The 20,705-nt window shown below is 44.3% G+C and overlaps 1 protein-coding gene across 4 annotated transcripts in view; it reads left to right on the forward strand.

Moving 5' to 3' along the window:
* The window catches only part of kiaa0586 (KIAA0586 ortholog), a 674,053-nt gene that overhangs the window by 47,045 nt on the left and 606,303 nt on the right, over nt 1-20,705 (forward strand). For all 4 annotated transcript variants that reach the window (XM_086003275.1, XM_086003276.1, XM_086003277.1 and 1 more), the window contains exons 7-8: nt 2,714-2,921; nt 7,355-7,528. In XM_086003275.1, coding sequence (XP_085859401.1) covers nt 2,714-2,921; nt 7,355-7,528 — 382 coding nt within the window. The remainder of the gene's footprint in view (nt 1-2,713; nt 2,922-7,354; nt 7,529-20,705) is intronic.

The following is a 20,705-nucleotide window of genomic DNA, read 5'->3' on the forward strand; positions in this document are numbered from 1 at the left end:
TTTGCAGCCTTAGTAGGATCTGACTGACAGACTAGGTTATTGTCGTTCTTTTTATTTCCCTGTATTGCCAAACCATAAGAGAAAGCCTGCCAGATAATCCCTGCTGAACACTCAGGACGTCCTAACATAATAGGTGTGATGTGCTTACTGATTACCAAGACCGGCCGATGAATTGCTTATTGTTTACAATCTTTAGGGAAAACAACTTTAGTGTTTAGCCCAGTATATTAACCATCTTTTGTCTAGGGACATGTCGCCCTCCACTTCCCCCCCCCCCCCCCCCCCCCACAACTTTGCTTCAAAACCCTAACATTTAAAAGTAACAGTTTTTCCAATTCCTTTCTATTGAAAAATCTCAAAACATGATGGTATTAAAAGGCAAAAATTAATGCAGTCATGCTCTTTCCAAATATGTGTTTATTTTGTTTAAACTGTAAGGAGAGGGTACAGCACGGATTCACCATAATGATACTGGGCTTAAAGGGTTAAATTATGAAAGAAAGAAAGTCTTACATTTAAAGAGCTCCTTTCATGACCTCGGGACGTACCAAAGTGGTTTATAGCCAATGAAGTACTTTTGAAGTGTAGTCACTGTTGTAATGTAGGAAACGCGGCAGCCAATTTGTGCACAGCAAGGTCCCACAAACAGCAATGTGATAATGACGAAGTAATGTTTTTTTAGCGATGTTGGTTGAGGGATAAATATTGGCCAGGACACTGGTGGAAAACTGCCCTGTTCTTCTAAATAGTGCCATGATAGGGCAGACAGAGCCTCGGTTTAACGTCTCATTTGAAAGACTGCACCTCTGACAGTGTAGCACTACTTCAGTACTGCACTGGAGTGTTAGCCTAGATTTTTGTGCTCAAGTCTCTGGAGTGGAACTTGAATCCACAACAATCTGACTCGGAAGCGAGAGTGCTATCACTGAGCCTTTGTTACCATCTGGAGCAAAGGATGGTAAATGGAGTTGAGGTACAGATCAGCCATGCTCTAACAGAATGATGGAATAGGCTCGAGGGGCTAAATGGTCTACCCTTGTTCCTATGATCTGATTAGGGACATTAAGTGACCAATTTGCACAGCTTGCACCAAGTGGGAATGGGCTCGTAGAAGGCTAAAAATAGCAGTGCACCACTTGGCGTCCTGCTCCTGGTATGACTGCAATTATGTTGGTGTTTTCACATGGTTGGCCCAGGCACCCACTTGTTTCAGGCAGGAACCTACATGTAATATGCTAATCAGGATCCAATAACATACATAGTCTCTATCCATTGGTAACTGCCGTTGATTGGTCGAGTGAGCAGTCCTTTAAGGACTACTCAAAACAGCGCAGATAAGATTTTTTTTTAAAAGCAACAATAATACAAGGAGCGGAACTAGATAACACAGACACTGGGATTTTGACTAAAGAATACAAGCACCAGGAGTGAGACTAAAAAACACAATTAGGAGGGGCAGCTTTAAAAAAAAAAGGCTAGGTTGGCTGACTGATGAAAAATTTTAAATAGTGAAGGGAACAGTTTTTCTGAGAATTTTCTTCCAACTGTAAGCTAGTCTGAACCCTATGTTTTTCACAGGCAATAGGATGTAAAATTTCAGTTTTTCTATTAGCCAGGAACAGTACCAAAAATGTATGTCTCAGAAAGCCTGCAACTACAGCGTGGTGACAAATGTTGACATACAATTTTTGCCTTTATGAAATACAGATATGTTGATATAAGTGTTTGTCATTATAAATGCTGATTTAAATTACAAGACTCAAAACCTGTGACACAGGAAGTCTGGACAGGACGTGTGCACCATATGCAAGATTTTTAATATACTGTAGATATTACCTGTAGTTGGTATACCATGGTGTTGCAGGTGACGCAAGGTTGTAGTGTGGAGAATAATTGGACCAGGGCATGCAGAAGTAATTCAATTGCTATTTTGAAGTCATATGTTCTATCTTTATTTTAATATTTTGATTATAATGCTCATTTATAATGGAAGCTGGTTATGTAAACTTGCCACACTGCAGCACCTCCACTGGCAGGATGGTTTTATTACAGTGTGATAAGTTTATAGAAGTAGCTTCCATCCATTATAAATGTGGACATAGGAATTTAGAATCAAAGTTGACAGGATGTGCGTGCAGCTTTAAGATTGTTAATATAGATATATTACAATTCTTGCATATAGTACACATTTCCTATAAGCATTACTTTAATTTCTGTTGTCACACTACCATAAATCAGTGGCTTCGATATGTCAACACTCCATTATAACACGCATATCCTCTGACTCATCTTGAGCCACGCTGCAAGAGATCAGCTGGGATATTATTGATTTCTGCGTAACCCTGTTCAATTGAGTATATGTAATAATGAGGGTAATTTTGATTTTACATTTATTGATTTTTTTTTCTCAGTCTGTTCCATGAATGCTTACCAAATGGATCAGTGGCCCCATTCTTCCCTTTGGAAATGCTGATCTGTTAATTGTTCATCTGAAAAATTGTCAATGCTTCATGATTCATTAATTGGCCCAGAATTAATGTTAGAATTGTATATTATTTAAGGTGCCTTAAACTGTGATGATATACATGTCTAATTTCCTAAACGTTGCTTTACATTTATTCACAATGCTTAATAAAAAGCTAAAAGTATGTAAACAGCTAAGAGTATTATTGTACAATGGCCATAATTGGTTCTTTTTTTGTTCGTCCTTTAGTCACGAATGTTGACTTCAGCATTCCCAACAAGCAACATCCATCCTGCTGGTGCACCTCCAGCACGTTCTGACACGATGTCACAGAGTTCAGCAACACATTGTACTGCAACACATACTCTGAATCAAGGCCTCCAGCAGTTGCCTAGCAACAACATCCATTATGTTTCTCTCAGAGATATGCCACCTGACTCCTCTGCAGCAGCACTGGGTGAGAAGAGCAAACAGTTTTGTGTGAGATGGAGAAATATTTTCTTTACTATTGCAATACTGTAGAAAAAAAACAGATCTTCAGTGTCACTGAAATTTAGCTCAATGCTTGTTATAGGGTCATTAATAGCAATGACTTTTTTATTACATGCAAAAATAAGTACAATAAATAATTTTGATTATTGCTGCATTGACGGTCATTGATTTGTTGTCAAGATTAGGGATCTTTTTATTAAGATTAAATCTGGTATGAAAATTATACATACTTTTGCAGTTAGATTTCTTTCAAATCTCCATTTTAAAAGAATATTGAAATTGTGTATAATACAGTGTTATTGGTGGTTTTGCATAAAATTAACTCCTAAGAAAATTCTAGAGCATTTTTTTTTTGGCAGCCATGTTGGCCCAAAATTTCAGTGTCAAAATGTTTTGAGCAAAACTTTGGGTTCACTCTGCCCTATTGTACTATTTCTACCATTCAAGGCCACTACTTAAATACTCTAGAGGCAAATCTTGGGTTCTACAACAGTAGAAATTTATAATATCATGATATTCCCAGACCCAATAATTTGTGCAGATACAATCTCTGGGCTTTGGACCATTGGAATTTCTAATGCTTGTAATCGGTAACATTAATGTTAATTTGATTTGAAGATTTTTGTTTTGGGTTTTAAAAAAACTCTTAGAAATTATATCAATCTGATTATTCAGAATTATGGCACAAGTAATATAATTTTAAAATAAATAACTCCACAGTAGAATAATTAATGTATTCACTTTACACCACTCTGACTATTAGCTTATATTCAAAGAAAATTTGATACATAGGCGCGCATGAAATGAGAAAATTGTGTCCATTCTGGCAGGAGATAAACTACCTGACACCAGAGTAGTCTTGGATTAGACTCAATTACTCCTCCAAGTCTTTTTACCTGTCCTTTCCCTTTGTGGTGCAAACAGTACTCTTAGTTTAAAAAACCCCCAAAAAAGATTGACAGAAATGTGTAGTCAGAAAGCTGCTAGTGTTATAGCAATTATTCATTACTTGTTTATTATTTTTATGAAAGACAATGATTGTGAAACTTTAAAATCTTTAAAAACGCAAATCTAAGTGCTTATGATCTGCATATGCAGCATTAATCATCATAATCAAGGATTTATGGTTTTGACAATCAAAATATAGAATTGCAAAGTTTGATCCCAAGAAACACTTGCAAAAGTCTCAGAATTCCAAGTAATAAAAACAGAATTTGACTTTGTCACCATAAATCAAGTGGCCCTGATCATAATGACTAATGAAAATTGAGTATATTACTTGTTCCTATTCAACATTATCCAATATTCACTTTCATTGGAAATTGTTTTAATTTCAATTTTAATTATTATGGTTTAATGAACCTAGTTTATCTGACAAACCGTGATCTCAATTACTTTACAGAATCATAAGCTCAACATTTGATTCACTGTTAACTCTGGCAATAGTTATGTACCGTTTCATTATTCTATTCATAAAGTTGCTGGTTAAATTGTCTAACTGTAGCTGGTATAATTTCAGAATATCACAGTTTGGTTTGCTCAATCATCTCGAAGATGTATTTATCATTCAATTGAAAGAGTTAATAGGAGATCTTAAAAAAAAAAGTCAATGCTTGGCACGCCATTCTATCTTTCCACAGCGACGAGTATTTTTTGTTTATGCAATAGAGGGCACTGTGCTTCTGTCTATTGGTCTACAGAATGGAACAGTAGATTATTTGGTGGGATGACAATATTGTACAATGTAGCATAGAACACAAGCATAAATTCTCAGATTACCTCTTTATTTTGTCTCCTAATTTTTTTTTGATTTTCTTGTTTAAGTGAATGTGATTAGTGTTGCATCAATATTGTAGCCTCTGTATAGAGGTTATCATTGGAAGATTTACATTCTTGCAGAGCTGCTCACCTAATGCTTTTAAGGTTCTATGTCTACAGGACTGCTTGAGATGATACTCTATAAAGAGTAAGAAAATCTCAACATACGACTACATTCACAATATAGGTGGTTAATCATTTAGAAGATTAAAGCTTTGTGCAATTTATATAAGCATTTATTTTTACTCTAAATAGTAGTGGTAATAAGGTTTAGTAAAACGGAGAGAAGAGATTTCAGCTGTTTGCTAATAGCAAAATTATAAGTGTATTCTTAATACTTGCATTTATGATTTTCCTATAAATTGCAACAGTGTAAAGTTTCCCCCATTACATTTTTTGGACTTTATGTTGAAGTTTTAACTTTTATTTTGTATTGGTAGAATTGCCATGAAAGAGGTAAAAAGCATGCAAGGTGTTAACGCCAAGGACGCACATAGCATCTTTGCAACTGAAAACCATAAGTTTCGAACAGACATTTGTCTGGAATGGATTTCATATGGTGTGAGTTTTTTTATGGTCCACACAATGGGTGCCTGAAGTGTTAATTGGTTGATCAACCCCAGCCAATAATTGCAATCACAAACTGCTTTTCTATAGTCAAAGATTTACTTTTTGATTAAATGCAACTGTCAGGGATGCGGCCATTTACTGCTTTTGTTCAGGCTAGCTGGCAGGGGTGGTCCCAAGTCACCTGATGACAAGTCAAAAGGATAGGCCCTAACCTTGGTGGTGGCTTCAAGAAGGGGCAAGGTCATTGATTGGCTGGATTCCTCTTTGAGGGGCATTTCAATCAGGGACTTCCTATTGGAGAATTATATTGGTGAGATTAGAGCCAGTTTTCATTTAGTGTTTCAGCGCTGCAGGCAGATGGCTTGATGTAAACATAGGGAGCTAGGCTAGTTTTTGGCTACTGCAAGTAAACCTCTGTTTGAAGCATCTTCAGCGAGTGATGTCTTTACATGCCTCAATACATAAAACAATAGAGAAATCTATATTTTACTGGCTATACTGTTTATTGTTCATGCATCTATCTTGTGTAAATAAAACAATTTGTTGGCTTGAAAGCCTGAGTATTCAGTTTGGTAACAGTGAATATCCAGTCCGCTTTCAAAGAAAAGAGAATCATGTAGTGGGGACGTGATGCTTTCCAATAGCCGGTATACAAAGTATGGTTCATAGAATCTTACAGCACAGAAGGAGGCTATTTAGCCCATCATGCCTCTGATGGCTCTTTTAAAGGCTATCCAATTCGTCCCACTCCACTGTTCTTTCTTCATAACCCTGCATCCAGTTCCCTTTTGATAGTTACTAATGAATCTGCTTCCACTGCCCTTTTAGGCAGCGCATTCCAGATCATAACAATTTGCTGCGTAAAAAAAAAAAAAAATCCTCATCTCTGGTTCTTTAGCTAATTTTCATAAATCTATATCCTCTGGTTACTGACCCACCCGCCAGTGGAAATAGTTTCTCCTTATTTACTCTATCGAAACCCCTTGTAATTTTGAACACTTCTATTAAATCTCCACTTTTCAAGAATTGTATCTAGATTAATTGCAGGTAGAATTTTATGTCAAATCTTCATTTACAAACCATCTAATTGCTCTATAGATAGAGGAGGAAATGGCGCTCAAGTTAATTAGTAACTTGTATATGAAGCCGTGTGTTGTCCTAAATATATCTTTACTCTAGTTTAAGCATTAATATAAATTTAACTTGGAGATTAGAGCAAATAGTGGTCTCTCTTCAATTGAATATTTACTGTTTTTTTTTTAGAAGAGCATTATTTTCAATGTTGGGTACTGCCCTAGGAAGAAAATGGACTGTTTTTATAAATGGGATACCCCAGGTCCTACATTGTACATTGTTTACATTGAAGACTTAAGCGTACACAGGTTCTGAAAACTGATCGTAATTGTCCCTATATGCATAAGGAAAAATGGCTGCAATGTAGGTTTTATTTTAATTAAATTTTCCTTCTAGTTCTGCCATATTTTAAAAAAATAATCAATTTCTTCCAAATTCCACTCCCCCTTTCTCTTCTGGAGGTGCTGACTCTTGCAGAGATGCAGATCCATTGATACTCCCTCTGACACCTCTCTCATGTAGGATTCTTATTGTATGAGCATTAATACTAAGTATGGACATAATATTTGACCATTGAGACATCACAACCCACTTCTGTCTTCATTGAACATTCACAGATGCTTACTTTCCAGCAGAAGTTAAAGGGTAGTGATCAGGCACAGAAACCCTGCCTGGCCCAGGAGCACTGAAGCCAACCTTTGTGCCATTTTGTTTGGGACCTTCTGCTCTCTGTCTCCAGTTACAAGCTGTCTTTACTAATTGCGCCATCTGAAAATTTATATTTAACCCTCAAATAACAAGAAATAAATCATACCATAAGAAAGTGGAACTTGCAATGTAAAACAACATGTTTATCAATTTTGAACAAGAATACCTTCGCAACAGAGTTAAGTCAAAAATTAATAATTTGCCCTCAAGTACTGACTTTAATTTCAGCTTATCGGAGTCGGCCTGTTACTGGTGGATTTGGTATGGGAAGTTCTCTACAGACCCCTGCTCCTCGAAGGTTTGCCCCAGTGCCAATGTCCAAGGATGTTCAAGTTCAGCAAAAGATGAAGTCTGCCATTCAGAAGACCAAAGCAAATGCAGGGATTTCTGTAGATGGACAAGGTATGGCAAAAAGTTAATTTTAGAAATACATAGTAGCCACTAAGTTTTTAAAACATGCATTTCATTTGATGCCACCAAAATTTTTAGAGTAGAAGATGCAATCTCAGAAATGATGCTGTTCGATACCATTTGATGCATAGAGGAATTATACAGTTGGATACAAAGCACTCAATCTTCCATTGTAAAATAATTGTCAATATTCTAATGTGAGTCATGGGAAATATCACTTCAGTAGTAATGCTACACAACGTCAGGATTCCATTTCTAATGTTGAAACTCCGACTGATTAATCTGGAAAAAATTCAGTTCTTGTTCATCAGGATTATAGTAAAGAGAGCGCTAAACTGAAACCATAAGCAAGGTGAGATTATGGAGCATCCTCAGGAAACTTGTATGGCTGTAAGAAGGGGGGGGGGAAATTTAACAATGAATTAGTAACGAATTATCAAGAAGTAACCTTGATAACAATCGTGCACATGCTTCAAAGGTTTGGAAACATAGATGTTTTATTTTTATTTCATGTAGGTACTTTGCACTGTCTGTATTTTTTATAGTAAATTATAAACCTTTTGCTGAGTTATCTTTTATTGTTGGGTGGGGGAAGTTTAACAAAGATTAAATATGCTTTCGGTTTTTATCAGTGAGTACTTGAGTATAGAATCATACAGCACAGAAGCAGGTTATTCAGCCCCTTGTACCTGTGTCGGTTCTTTGAAAGCGATATCCAATAGCCCTGCAATTTTTTTCCTTATCAAGTATATATCCAATTCCCTTTTGAAAGTGACTCTTAAATCTGCTTCCACACCCGTTTCAGGCAGTGCATTCCAGATCTTAACAGCTCATTGTTTTTAAAAGAAAATCTCCCCTCTGGTTCTTCGGCTAATTATCTTCAAGAAAGAAAGACTTGCATTTATATAGTGCCTTTCACGACCACCAGACATCTTAAAGCGCTTTACAGCCAATGAAGTATTTTGTAGTGTAGTCACTGTTGTACAGGAAACTTTGTGTTATCCGGAGGCGAACCGTCCGGCAAGCTCGAGCCACCGGCAAAAATCAGGAGCCGTTTTTTATTCTTTTCGTTTCTTTTCTCTTTTTTTGAACAGTCAAGCTCTGCAACGTCTGTAGCTAAGCAACAGCTTCAGCTAGAGACGCTACAGAGATGCTTGCCGACTGTTTAGAGGCTGTTGCTAAGCAACAGGGTTTGTTGATTCCAACATTAGCTCTGGAGTGTACGGCAGTTTTGAGGGAACGGCAGCAGCTCGGTCCCGTCGGTGCCGGATAGCACAAAGTTTCCTGTAATGTGGGAAACGTGGCAGCCACTTTGCGCACAGCAGAAAGGGTAAATAGGGAGGTGGCAAAGGCTTTAAACTAGTAAGATGGGAGGAGAGATCTACAAGAAACCTAACCAACCTAAATATAAACGAAACAGGAAAAGAGAGCAGAGGAAAGAATAAAGTAAGGGAGGACATTGATGGCAAAGGAATAAATAGAGTTATAGAACAGAAGTCGAAAAAGATGGTTAAACGTAAAGTGAGAGGAATTCCTATTAAAAATGAGATAAACTGTCTGTACAGCAATGCACACGGTGTCTGTAATAAAACAGGGGAGCTGGAGGCACTCATGCATTGCAAGGAACCAGACATAGTAGGGATTACTGAGACTTGGCTACAGAAAAATCAGGACTGGGAATTAAACATTGCAGGGTATAACATTTAGAAAAGAGAGGGAGGGAAAAGGGGGAGATGGAGTAGCTGTACTTATTAGGGATAACATAATGGCAGTAGAAAAAAGTGACGCAGACAAGACAAAAATAGAATCCATATGGATAGAGATAAAAGATAACAAAGGGATCAATCACACTAACAGATGTAGTCTACAGACCACCTAATAGTGGAAGGGAGGTGGAGGAAGAAATATGCAGACAAATTAGGGAAATGAGTAAAAAATATACAATAATAATCATAGGGAATTTCAACTACCCCGATATTAATTGGACAGAAGAGGGGATAAGGCAATGGAGTTCCTACAATGTGTCGTCGTCTTCTTAGGCAGTCCCTCGGAACTGAGGATGACTTGCTTCCACACTAAAAATGAGTTCTCGGGTGACTGTGTCCAATGCGGGACCTACAGTCTCTGTCACAGGTGGGGCAGACGGTGGTTGAAAGGGCGGGTGGGTGGGGTGCTTGGGTTGACGTGCGCTCCTTCCGCTGTTTGCACTTGGCTTCCGCTTGCTCCCGGCGAAGAGAATTGGAGGTGTTCGGCACCTTCCCGGATGCTTCTCCTCCACTTTGTGCGGTCTTGGGCCAGGGATTCCCAGGTGTCGGTGGGGATGTTGCACTATTTCAAGGAGGCTTTGAGGGTGTCCTTGAAGCGTTTCCTCTGCCCACCTGGGGCTCTCTTGCCATGTCGGAGCTCTGAGTAGAGCGCTTGTTTTGGGACTCTCATATTGGGCATGCGGACGATGTGGCCCGTCCATCGGAGCTGATCGAGCGTGGTCAGAACTTCGATGCTGGGGATGTTAGCCTGAGCGAGAAGACTGACGTTGGTGCGCCTATCCTGCCAATGGAGGAGGCTGCATTAGTGGTACCTCTCCAGTGCTTTGAGGTGCCTGCTGTACATGGTCCATGTCTCAGAAGCATACAGGAGGGCGGGTATCACTACTGCTCCGTAGACCATGAGCTTGGTGCTGGGTTTGAGGTCCTGATCTTCAAACACTCTCTTCCTCAGGCGACCGAAGGCTGTACTGGCACACTGAAGGCGGTGTTGGACTTCGTCATTGACGTCTGTCCTTGTTGACAGTAGGCTCCCGAGGTATGGAAAATGGTCCACGTTGTCCAAGGCCTTGTCATGGATTTTGATAATCGGGGAGCAGTACTGTGTGGCAGGGGCAGTTTGGTAGAGGACCTTTGTCCTACGGAAGTTTAGTGTAAGGCCCATGCTCGCGTACGCTTCAGTGAAGGTGTTGCCGATGGTTTGGAGTTCGGCCTCAGAGTGCGCAGACGCAAGCGTCGTCTGCATACTGTAATTCGATGACAGGATGGGACGACCTTGGATCTGGACTGGAGGCGACGGAGGTTGAACAGTTTCCTGTTTGTTCTGTAAATTAGCTCCACTCCAGCGGGGAGTTTGCTGAGGGTGAGATGGAGCATTGCAGCAAGGAAGATCGAGAAGAGTTGGTGCGATAACACAGCCTTGCTTGACCCTGGTCTGTACGTGAATTGGGCCTGTGGTGGATCCGTTGGTCAGGATCACGGCTTGCATGTCGCCGTGAAGCAGGCGGAGGATGGTGACAAACTTTTGAGGGCAGCCGAATTTGAGGAGGACACTCCATAATCCCTCAAAGTTGAAGGTGTTGAAGGCCTTTGTGAGGTCAAATAAGGCCATGTACAGCGGTTGGTGCTGTTCCCTGCATTTCTCTTGTATTTGTTGTTTGGTGAAGATCATGTCCATTGTGCCTCTTAGTGGGCGGAATCCGCATTGTGACTGGGAGGAGCTCTTCAGCCACTGGGAGAAGGTGATTGAGGAGGATTCTTGCGATGACTTTCCCGGTGGCAGTCAGCAGGGAGACTCCTCTGTAATTACCGCAGTCGGACTCGTCACCTTTCTTGAAGATTACGGCATCTCTCAGATCCCCTGGCATGCTCTCTTCCTTCCAAATAAGAGAAATTAGTTCATGTATTTGCACCAATAGTGCTTCTCTGCCATGTTTTAGCACCTAGGCGGGGATTCCATCTGTCCCGAGGCCTTGTTGTTCTTCAGTTGTCAGATGGCCTTTTCAACCTCATGCCGGGCTGGGGTAGTGCTGAGGTGGTGGCGGATAACATGCTGCGAGGTGGTGGCGGATAACATGCTGCGGGATGGAGTTGAGGACATTCGCGTCGAAGACAGAGTCTCGGTTAAGGAGATCTTTGAAGTGCTCCTTCCAGCAGGCACTGACTGCCTCTCCGTTCTTGGCCCGCAGTGGGGTAGGACCTTGGGTGCTTGGGCTGTAGGTGGTCTTGACTGCGCTAAAGAATCCACGCACGTCGTGGTTGTCGGCTAGCTGCTGGATCTCCTGCGCTTTCTCCACCCACCATCTGTTCGTTAGGTCGCGAGTTTTTTGTTGGACCTTGGCCTTCATGCGTCTGCAGAGCTGCTTTCTTCCTCTCGAGTTGTGTTGCTGTTTCCAGATCAGGAATGCCTTGTGCTTGCGGCTTATTAGCTCCTGGATCTCCTGGTTGTTCTCCTCTAACCAGTCTTGGTGTTTCCTGGTTGAGTGACCGAGCGTCTCTTCACAGGTGCTGATTATGGAGGCCTTGAGTGCAGACCAGGTGCAGTGGACACTGTCTCTGAATCACTGGGAGTCGTCAGGTTGGTTGTGAGGCGCAGGCTGAAAAAGGCTTTCTTAGCAGGGTCTTTGAGTGCTCCAGCATTGATTTTCCTGCGACGTTGCCACCGCTGTTGTGGGGCTACATTGATGGAGATGACAGAACGGATTAGGCAGTGGTCTGTCCAGCAGTCGTCGGCTCCTGTCATGGCATGGGTGATGCGGACGTCCTTGCGGTCCCTCGCTCGGACGTAGTCCAGCAGATACCAGTGCTTGGAGCAAGGTGTTGCCATGAAGCCTTGTACTTGTCTCTGACAGAACAATTTGTTGGTTATGACAAGGCCATGTTCAAAGCATTTTGTCAGGAGGAGGGTACCGTTGGAGTTGGCTTTCCCTACCCCCTCTCTGCCGATCACACCTCCTCAGAGGTCTGTGTCCTTTCCAACTCTGGCATTGAAGTCGCCAAGGAGGATTAGCTTGTCGCCCGTTGGGACTCGGGACAGGGATTGTTCAAGGCTGGAGTAGAATTCCTCTTTGGTCTCGTGGCTTCCAGTGTTGGGGCGTACGCACTGATGACCGTAGCGCACTGGTTCTGGGCTAGGGTGAGCCATCGAGTCATGAGGCGTTTGTTTATTCCACAAGGGGAGTCTCTGAGACATTCAACTAGCTCATTTTTTATGGCGAAGCCTACCCATGGAGGCGGCATTCTTCTTCAGGTTTGCCTTTCCAGAAGAAGGTGTAACCACCGCCTTGCTCCTTGAGCTGGCCTTCCCCTGCCTGTCGGGTCTCGCTTAGGACGGCAATGTCTGTCGAAACGTCTGAGCTCCCGGGCAACGATAGCAGTACGCCGTTCTGGTCTGTCGCTGTTGGGGTTGTCCATGAGGGTCCTGACGTTCCAGGTCCCGAACTTCATTTTAAAGGGTGGAAGATGCCTATGCGTGAATTCTTTTAACATGGGGTGGCTGTTGCACACCAGCTACCACACTGGCTTGACAGAGCAAGGTCTTGGTCCAATGCCAAGTGGATCCAAGACTATTGGAGACCAGGCTCTGCTACATCGGCCTAGCACACACACAAAAACATACTCCTACTGTCGTCCTCCCTTCTTCCCGCAGGTCCTCTCTGCCTGGGTTTCATAGGCTGCAGTGTGGTCCTCCCGACCCCGCTGCTGGTCCATGCTGCGCCACTCCTGGGCCTCGACCTCGCTGCTGGGCTCGTTCTCACCCTCGTACAGGACTCCTTTCCAACCTAATATGTAAAAAGCCCAATAAGGGAGGATTCGCTTTTGGATCTAGTAATGGGGAATGAACCAGAGCGGATAAGAGAAGTAAAAGTAGGGGAACATCTAGGCAATAGTGACCATAATATAATACGCTTTAAGATGATAATTGAGAAGGACATAAGTATGACGAAAACTAGGTTAATAGATTGGAGAAAAGCTCATTTTGAAGGGCTGAAAATAGAACTTGGGGGGTGGAAATGGGCAACAATATTGGCAAACAACGATGTAAACAGCAATGGGAAACATTTAAACGGTGTTCAACAGAGTGCAGGAAATACATATTCTGCTAAAAGGAAAGAACAAATTAAACACTAATGAGACTCCATGGCTGAATAAAGCCATAAGGGAACAATTTGGGTAAGGAAAGAGGAAAACATTAAGTACATAGTCAGCAGGGGAGTGCATGATGAGGGAGAATACGAAAGGATTAGGAGAAGTCAAAAAAACAAGTAGGGAGGCAAAGAGGAACTATGAAATTAAATTATCAAGGATCATAAAACAAAAGAGTAAAATATTTTATAGGCACATCAATAAAAAAGGAAGGTTGAGATAGGAATACGGCCATTAAGGGATAGACAGGATAATACCACCGGTAACAATAGAAAGATGGCAGAAATATTAAATAATTATTTATTTCGAAGAACAGCAGGGAGTTATCCCCGGTGTCCTGGCCAATATTTAGCCCTCAATCAACATAACAAAAACAGATTATCTGGTCATTATCACATTGCTGTTTGTGGGAGCTTACATACGATAACATAGGATATACAGCACAGAAACAGGCCATTTGGTCCAACCAGTCCATGTCGGCGTTTGTGCTCCACACGAGCCTCCTCCTGTCTTTCCTCATCTAAATCTATCAGCATAACCCTCTATTCCCTTTTCCCTCATATGCTTGTCTAGCCTCCCCTTAAATGCATCTATACTGTTCACTTCAACCACTCCTTGTGGTAGCGAGTTCCACATTCTCACCACTCTCTGGGTAAAGAAGTTTCTTCTGAATTCCCTATTAGATATCTTGGTGACTATCTTATATTGATGGCCTCTAGTTATGCTCTTCCCCACAAGTGGAAACATTCTCTCTGTATCCACTCTATCAAAACTTTTCATAATTTTAAAGACCTCTGTTAGGTCACCCCTCAGCCTTTTTTCAAAGAGAAAAGAGACCCAGCCTGTTCATCCTTTCCTGATATGTATACCCTAGCATTTCTGATATCATCCTTGTAAATCTTCTCTGCACCCTCTCCAGTGCCTCTATATCTTTTTTATAATATGGCGACCAGAACTGTACGTAGTACTCAAGTGTGGTCTAACCAAGGTTCGATACAGGTTTAGCATAACTTCCCTACTTTTCAATTCAATCCCCCTATAAATAAACCCTAGAGCTTGGTTTGCTTTTATTATGGCCTTGCTAACCTCTGTCGCAGCTTTTAGTGATTTGTGTATTTGTACTCCAAGATCCCTTTATTCCTCTACCCCACCTAGACTCGCACCCTCCAAGTGTAATACCCAACATTTATGTGTTGAACTTCATTTGCCAAATTAAATTCTGCAAGTTTATTAAAGTCCTCCTGTAATTTGTTGCAGTCCTCCTCAGTATTGACTATTCCCCCAATTTGCTGTTATCTGCAAATTTAGAAATTGTGTTTTTGATTCCAATTTCTAAATCATTAATGTAAATTGTGAACAGCAGTGGTCCCAGCACTGATCCTTGTGGAACACCACTACCCACCTTCTGCCACTGTGAATAGCTACCCTTTACTCCTACTCTCTGCTTTCTGTCCTGAAGCCAACCAGCAATCCATTCTGCTACTTGTTCCCTGGCTCCGCATTCTCTGACCTTGTTCATCAGTCTATTATGGGGTACCTTATCGAAGGCCTTTTGAAAATCTAGATAAGTTAGATCTACTGCATTATCATTGAATTTTTTGAAGAGGTAACAGAGAGAGTAGACAATGAGGTTGGTCAAACAAGACTTTCCCTTTTGAAATCCATGCTGACTATTCATTATTATATTTTTGGTTTCGAGATGTTCTTCTATTTTCTCCTTTAGTAGGGATTCCATTATTTTCCCTACCACAGATGTTAAGCTGACTGGTCTATAATTCCTTGGACATGTTCTATCCCTTCTTAAATATTGTATTAAGTTAGCTGTCTGCCAGTCCTCTGGCACTACACCTTTTTCTAATGAATTATTAAATATGCGTAGTCATTCCTCTGCTATCTCTTCCCTAGATTCTTTTAAAATGTGTGGATGCAATCCATCCGGACCAGGGGTTTTATCCTCTGAGTTTGATTAGTTTATTTAATATATCCCCTTTTTTAATGCATTTATCTCATTATTAATCTCATCATCTAATGTCATGTCCACCTGTTCTACATCATTGGTAAATACTGAAGCAAAGCCATGGGATCTTTTACGTCCACCTGAGAGAGCAGACGTCTCGGTTTAACGTCTCAGCCGAAAGGCGGCACCTCCGACAGTGCAGCGCCCCTCTGGTTCCCTCTGGCTTTTTGGCTAATTATCTTAGAGATAGAGGCATGTAAAGCCTTCTGCTGGAGTATTCTTTCAATAATGCATTCCAATACTATTATAAATCTCTGGTTTCAGATACTGTTTGCAAACAGACTGAATTTTGCTACATGGAGATATACACAATTCACAGATCTTCCATAGCTTGCTTGTACTGAGTTGGGGCACACTCCATTTTCTAACCATAGCGCTTTTTTGCATGTATCAAACTACTATCAGGGCTACTGATTTAAGATGATTGAGCAAGTCAGTTACCATGTTCATCATATGGTTTTGTGGAATTTTTACTGGTGGTCTGGGCTTTGAATTCCATGACTCAATGTTTCTGTGAAAACCATAAAGGTGCTTGATTATTGAATATTTCTTTACATTTGGTTTTTCATAATTTTTACATTAAAAAAAAACCAAGGATACAAAATAAGAGAGTGGCCAATATGTAGTAAATTCAAGGTAAATATGTGGGGTTTACAAATAATAGGAAGGCAAGGGTTGTGGGGTTTAGAAACAGTTGTTGGGAGATGATGGTGTTTGATAGAACTAAGGGTGAAATGCAGTGTTTGGTTTATTGGGAGTTTCCTTGTGTGTGGCATTCCTGGGCAGGAGGTACTAGGTTCTGTTAGCACTTGGAGCAGACGGTTCCAAGATGTAGGAGCACAGGGATGGTGATGGGCTGTGAAGTACTGGGGAGGGTGCCTGCGTGTGTAATCACTGGGGGATCCTTGTAGCCGATTAGCATTGGGGGTCCAGGAGACTTGGCAACTCTGGGGAAGATCCTTTGGTTTAGGAGCACTGGGCAGGGAGAACCTGGAGTAAGAGACTGAATACCAGCACCCTGCCGGAATAGCTGTTACTTGCCACCTGCAGCTGCCCTGCAAAAGGCTGTACTGTCTACTTACCAGTTGGAAAGTGGCTTTAAGTTCTTCGACTAGGATAGGTGACAGCAGTTCAGATTGAGTGGAAAGCTCAATTTTTACATGCCTCAGGAGGTGGTGCTGTTGTGCTGGGAGATGCAACTTGGGAGTTGAGGGGACAGAGATAGGAGTGAGACATGGTAGAAATTAGCTAATCAGAGGTAAGTATAAAAAATAGGGGGAGAAATTCAGTATCGCCACGTTTGGGGCGTTATACTCGAGCGGGCGCGAAATTTAGCGCCCGGCGCAAATTATCGCCACCTTCTGCTAAATTGACCTGCTTCGCCCCAGGAGGTGCTTGGAGCGCTAAAACAGGCGCTGCACGACTGTCTCAAGGCGCTAAGCCGGAGAAGCGAGGCGCCAACACCGAGGGCGGGCGCAGCGCAGGTGCGGCCAGTTAGCGAATGCATGCAGACACGCTGGCGCCGGTCAGCTCTTAAAGGGGAGGTTCGATCTTGGCTTGCAGCCACACCCTGCGCATCGGAGCCCTGATTCTCGGCCTGGACAGACCTGCTGCCACATTCTAACGCCTAGGACCATGGAGAGGGCCAGGGAGCGAGCGCAGCGGTTCAGTAAGGGGGCCTTGCAGGTTCTGGTTGGCGCAGTGGAGCGCAGGCGATCTATCCTGTTTCCGGACAGTGGCAGGAGGCCGCTGCCCAACGAATATCGAAAAGCTTGGAGGGAGGTGTCTCACAGAGTGACCTCCAGCAGCATGGTGCCTAGGACCCCTGTGCAATGCAGGAAGAAGTTCAACGACCTCACTCGGGTCGTCAGGGTGAGTACCCTTTTCAGTATCCTCTTCATCCCTGCATGTCCACCTCACTTTATGGCCAAAGGGTCCTGAAAGCCCCAATGCCCAGCCCTCATCCAACACCTATGGGCCTTTCATGAAACTCACACGCACATTCAGCACTTTACACACTGTAAGGGCTATTCGACCATGGGAGGCAGTGCAGCCAAGATCAAGGCTTCACACTGTAAGGGCTATTCGACCATGGGAGGCAGTGCAGCCAAGATCAGGGCTTCACACTGTACTCTGAGCCCATCCTTTCTCTTGCAGGGCAAGCTGGCCCATAACAGGAGGCAGTAGCAATGGACCGGGGGAGGCCGGCCTCACCTTCAAGACCTCAGCGATCTGGAGCAGCGAGTTGAGCGGATTATGGCAGGCCGGATGTTTGGCCCGGTCGCCACTGGAGACGCCGACCCCGTTCTGGACAGCAGTGGTAAGGTCATCACCTTTTTGACCTCTCTCCTTCCACTTGTGCCTCACACCAGCATCCTTTGCCACTATCGAACCAATACAGTGCATTGCAGCACTCCTGCCTCCCTCGCTGCCGCCCTGTCCTCACGCTAAAGCAAATCTTGTACCTTCCTGCTTTCAGATGCTGATTCGCCAGGTGAGGAGGCGGGCCCTCAAGCTGCCACTGTGAGTGATTCTGATGGCGAGGAGGAAGAGGAAGCCGGACCAGCAGTGCCACCCTCAGCCGAGGCAGCCCATGGCCATACTGGGGACACGTCTTTCCTGAAGGGGAGCAGGGGGGAAGGGTCTGAGGAGGGTGAAGCTCCGGGGCCCAGGGGGGGTGCAGCAACGCGGGGGGGATAGGGAAGCTCGGCGGCCTTCTCCCCGGAGGGAGAGTCTGGCCTCCAGTCCTGCTACAGTGAGCGCAGAAGAGGTGTGGCTCCTTGCTGAAATGGGCGCCCAGGCGGAGCAGAGGCACACTGAGCTCATGGCTGCAGTGGCAAGGATGCCAGATTCCATTGAGTCACTGGCAAGGAGCGTCCAGGACTTCGGTGCAGCACAGGCAAGGAGTCTGCAGGACTTTGGTGCAGCACAGGCAAGGAGTCTGCAGGACTTTGGTGCAGCACAGGCAGCTTCCACGAAAGTGCTTAGTGGTGCCATGCAGTCAGTGGCTGGTCTGATGCAGACGCAGATTGGGCCACACGAGCACTGACTGCTGCCACCCTTGCTGGATCGGGCAGGATTTGCCGGGGCCCTCGCCGCGCCGCAGCAGTCCAGCAGTCTGTGCTTCAGCAGATTGCTCCGCATGATGCAGTGCTGCCCCGTGGGAGTGCCGGAGTGGCTGTCCTCTGTCAGGATGGCAGCATTCCTGCTGCCAACACTGTCACTTCTCCACTGCAGCTGCCACCACCTGTAGGACAGACTGCTGCCGCCCATGCAGAGTTGGAGCAGTCAGCAGCCGGGCCCTCCAGGCCCAGAGCTGGTCCAGGCCTTACCTCAAGGGCATCTGCCGACTCAGTTTCTGACACTCAGCAGCCTTCCCCCAGCCTTGCTGCAGCCACTGGGGTCCCATTGCGGAGGGGCTGCAGGGTGGGAAGGGGCCAATCTCGCAAGCGAAGCAGATCACCCTTGAAGGGCAAAAAGTAGGAGGTGTGGCAAAATGCTGTTAATTTTTTTACTGAAGGCTGAGGATCGTGGTCATTTTTTGTTTACTCTTTTGTTCATTGTCTCCAGGTTGTGAGAGCCAGTTATGTGTCTGACTGCTTTTTTGGGGGTTTCTCTCTATTTAATAAACTGTGTGCCCTTCCCGCATGACAAAGTAATAAAGAAGTGTCTTTATTCAGATTGTGCATGTTTGCTCTTTGAACTATTTGTTGCCTTGACCGGCTTAGGGGTTGCGGAATGGTTCCATTCATGTTCTTTCAATGGCACAAGCCATTCCCTCAGAGGGGGCCTAGAACCGACTTGCAATAAGCTGCTGACAGATGGCCCTTGCACTTTGGGCCTCCCTGCCGTCTTGGTGCTCCTCCTCCTCCTCTGCTGGTGCTCCAATGTCTGGTGGCAGTGGCTGAGTCCTGAGGATTGCCAGGTTATGCAGCATGCAGCACACTACAATGAAATGGGAGACTCGCTCAGGTGAGTACTGAAGGGCTCCCCCGCATTGGTCCAGACAGCGGAAGCGTTGCTTTAGCACGCCGTTTGTGTGCTCAATGATGTTCCTGGTCGCTTGATGGCTCTCATTGTATCGTTCTTCCGCAGGGGTGCTGGGCGCACGGAGCGGGGTCATCAGCCAGGTGCACAGAGGATAGCCCTTGTCCCCGAGAAGCCAGCTTCCTGGGTGAGCCGGGGCTTCGAAAAGGTCTGCCACAGAAGTCTGGCGCAGGATGAAGGCTTTGTGGCTGTTGCCTGGAAAGCGGGCATTGACAGCTAGTATCAGCTGTCTGTGGTCACAGACCAACTGAACGTTCAACGAATGGAACCCCTTCCGGTTGCGGTAATCCTCGGCATTTTCTTGCAGCGCCTGCAAAGCCACATGCGTGCAGTCAATGGCGCCCTGGACCATGGGGAAGCCCGCTATTCTTGCAAATCCCATTGCGCGCTCTTGCTGCTTGTCCAGGGTCATGGGGAAGGAAATGTAATGACGTCTCCTTTTAATTAGGGCATTCGTTACTTGGCGGATGCAGCAATGCACCGCGAACTGGGAGACATTGGCAATGTCCCCAGTAGCGGATTGGAAGGAGCCGGTGGCATAGAAGTTGAGAGCCACTGTCACCTTCACTGCCACCGACAGAGACGTCCTGCTCCTCAGTTGAGGCTGTGTGGTAAACCACTGCTAACTCTGTACATGTCTGTGTGGTAAACCACTGTTAACTCTGTACAGGTCCGGGCATGTCTCTGCCCCTGGCTCCACCCCTAAGCCCGGGTATAAAGGTGACTCACCACCCTTCCCCCCGGGAGCTCTTAGGATGGATCCACTAGCAGAGGCATGCTCCAGTTCTTAGTCAATAAAAGCCTACTTCGTATAAGTTCAACTCGTAGTCTTTGGTGTTGTTGATAGTGCATCAATTTTATTGACTAAATTTTCGACATGGAGCAAATCTTGAAGCCGGAACGTTTAGACCTGGATCCTCAAGCAGCAGATGCAGCCAATAACTTTGAACACTGGCTGAGCTGTTTCGAAGCCTTCCTGGAGGCCTCCAGCACTACCGTCACTACAGATGACGCGAAGCGGCTTGTCTTGAACTCACGGGTGAGCCACCGAGTCTACTCGATCATCCGAGACGCCACAACTTACGCGGCCGCCATCGTGACGCTAAAGGAACAATATGTGAGGCCTGTTAACGAGGTCTACGCCAGACACCTGGCTACCCGAAAACAGCGCCCCGGGGAATCGGGCGCCGAATAT

This window comes from Somniosus microcephalus, chromosome 12 (genome assembly GCF_052327205.1).
Source record: "Somniosus microcephalus isolate GS21.2 chromosome 12, FLI_Smic_1.0, whole genome shotgun sequence".
NCBI classification, from domain to species: Eukaryota; Metazoa; Chordata; class Chondrichthyes; order Squaliformes; family Somniosidae; genus Somniosus; species Somniosus microcephalus.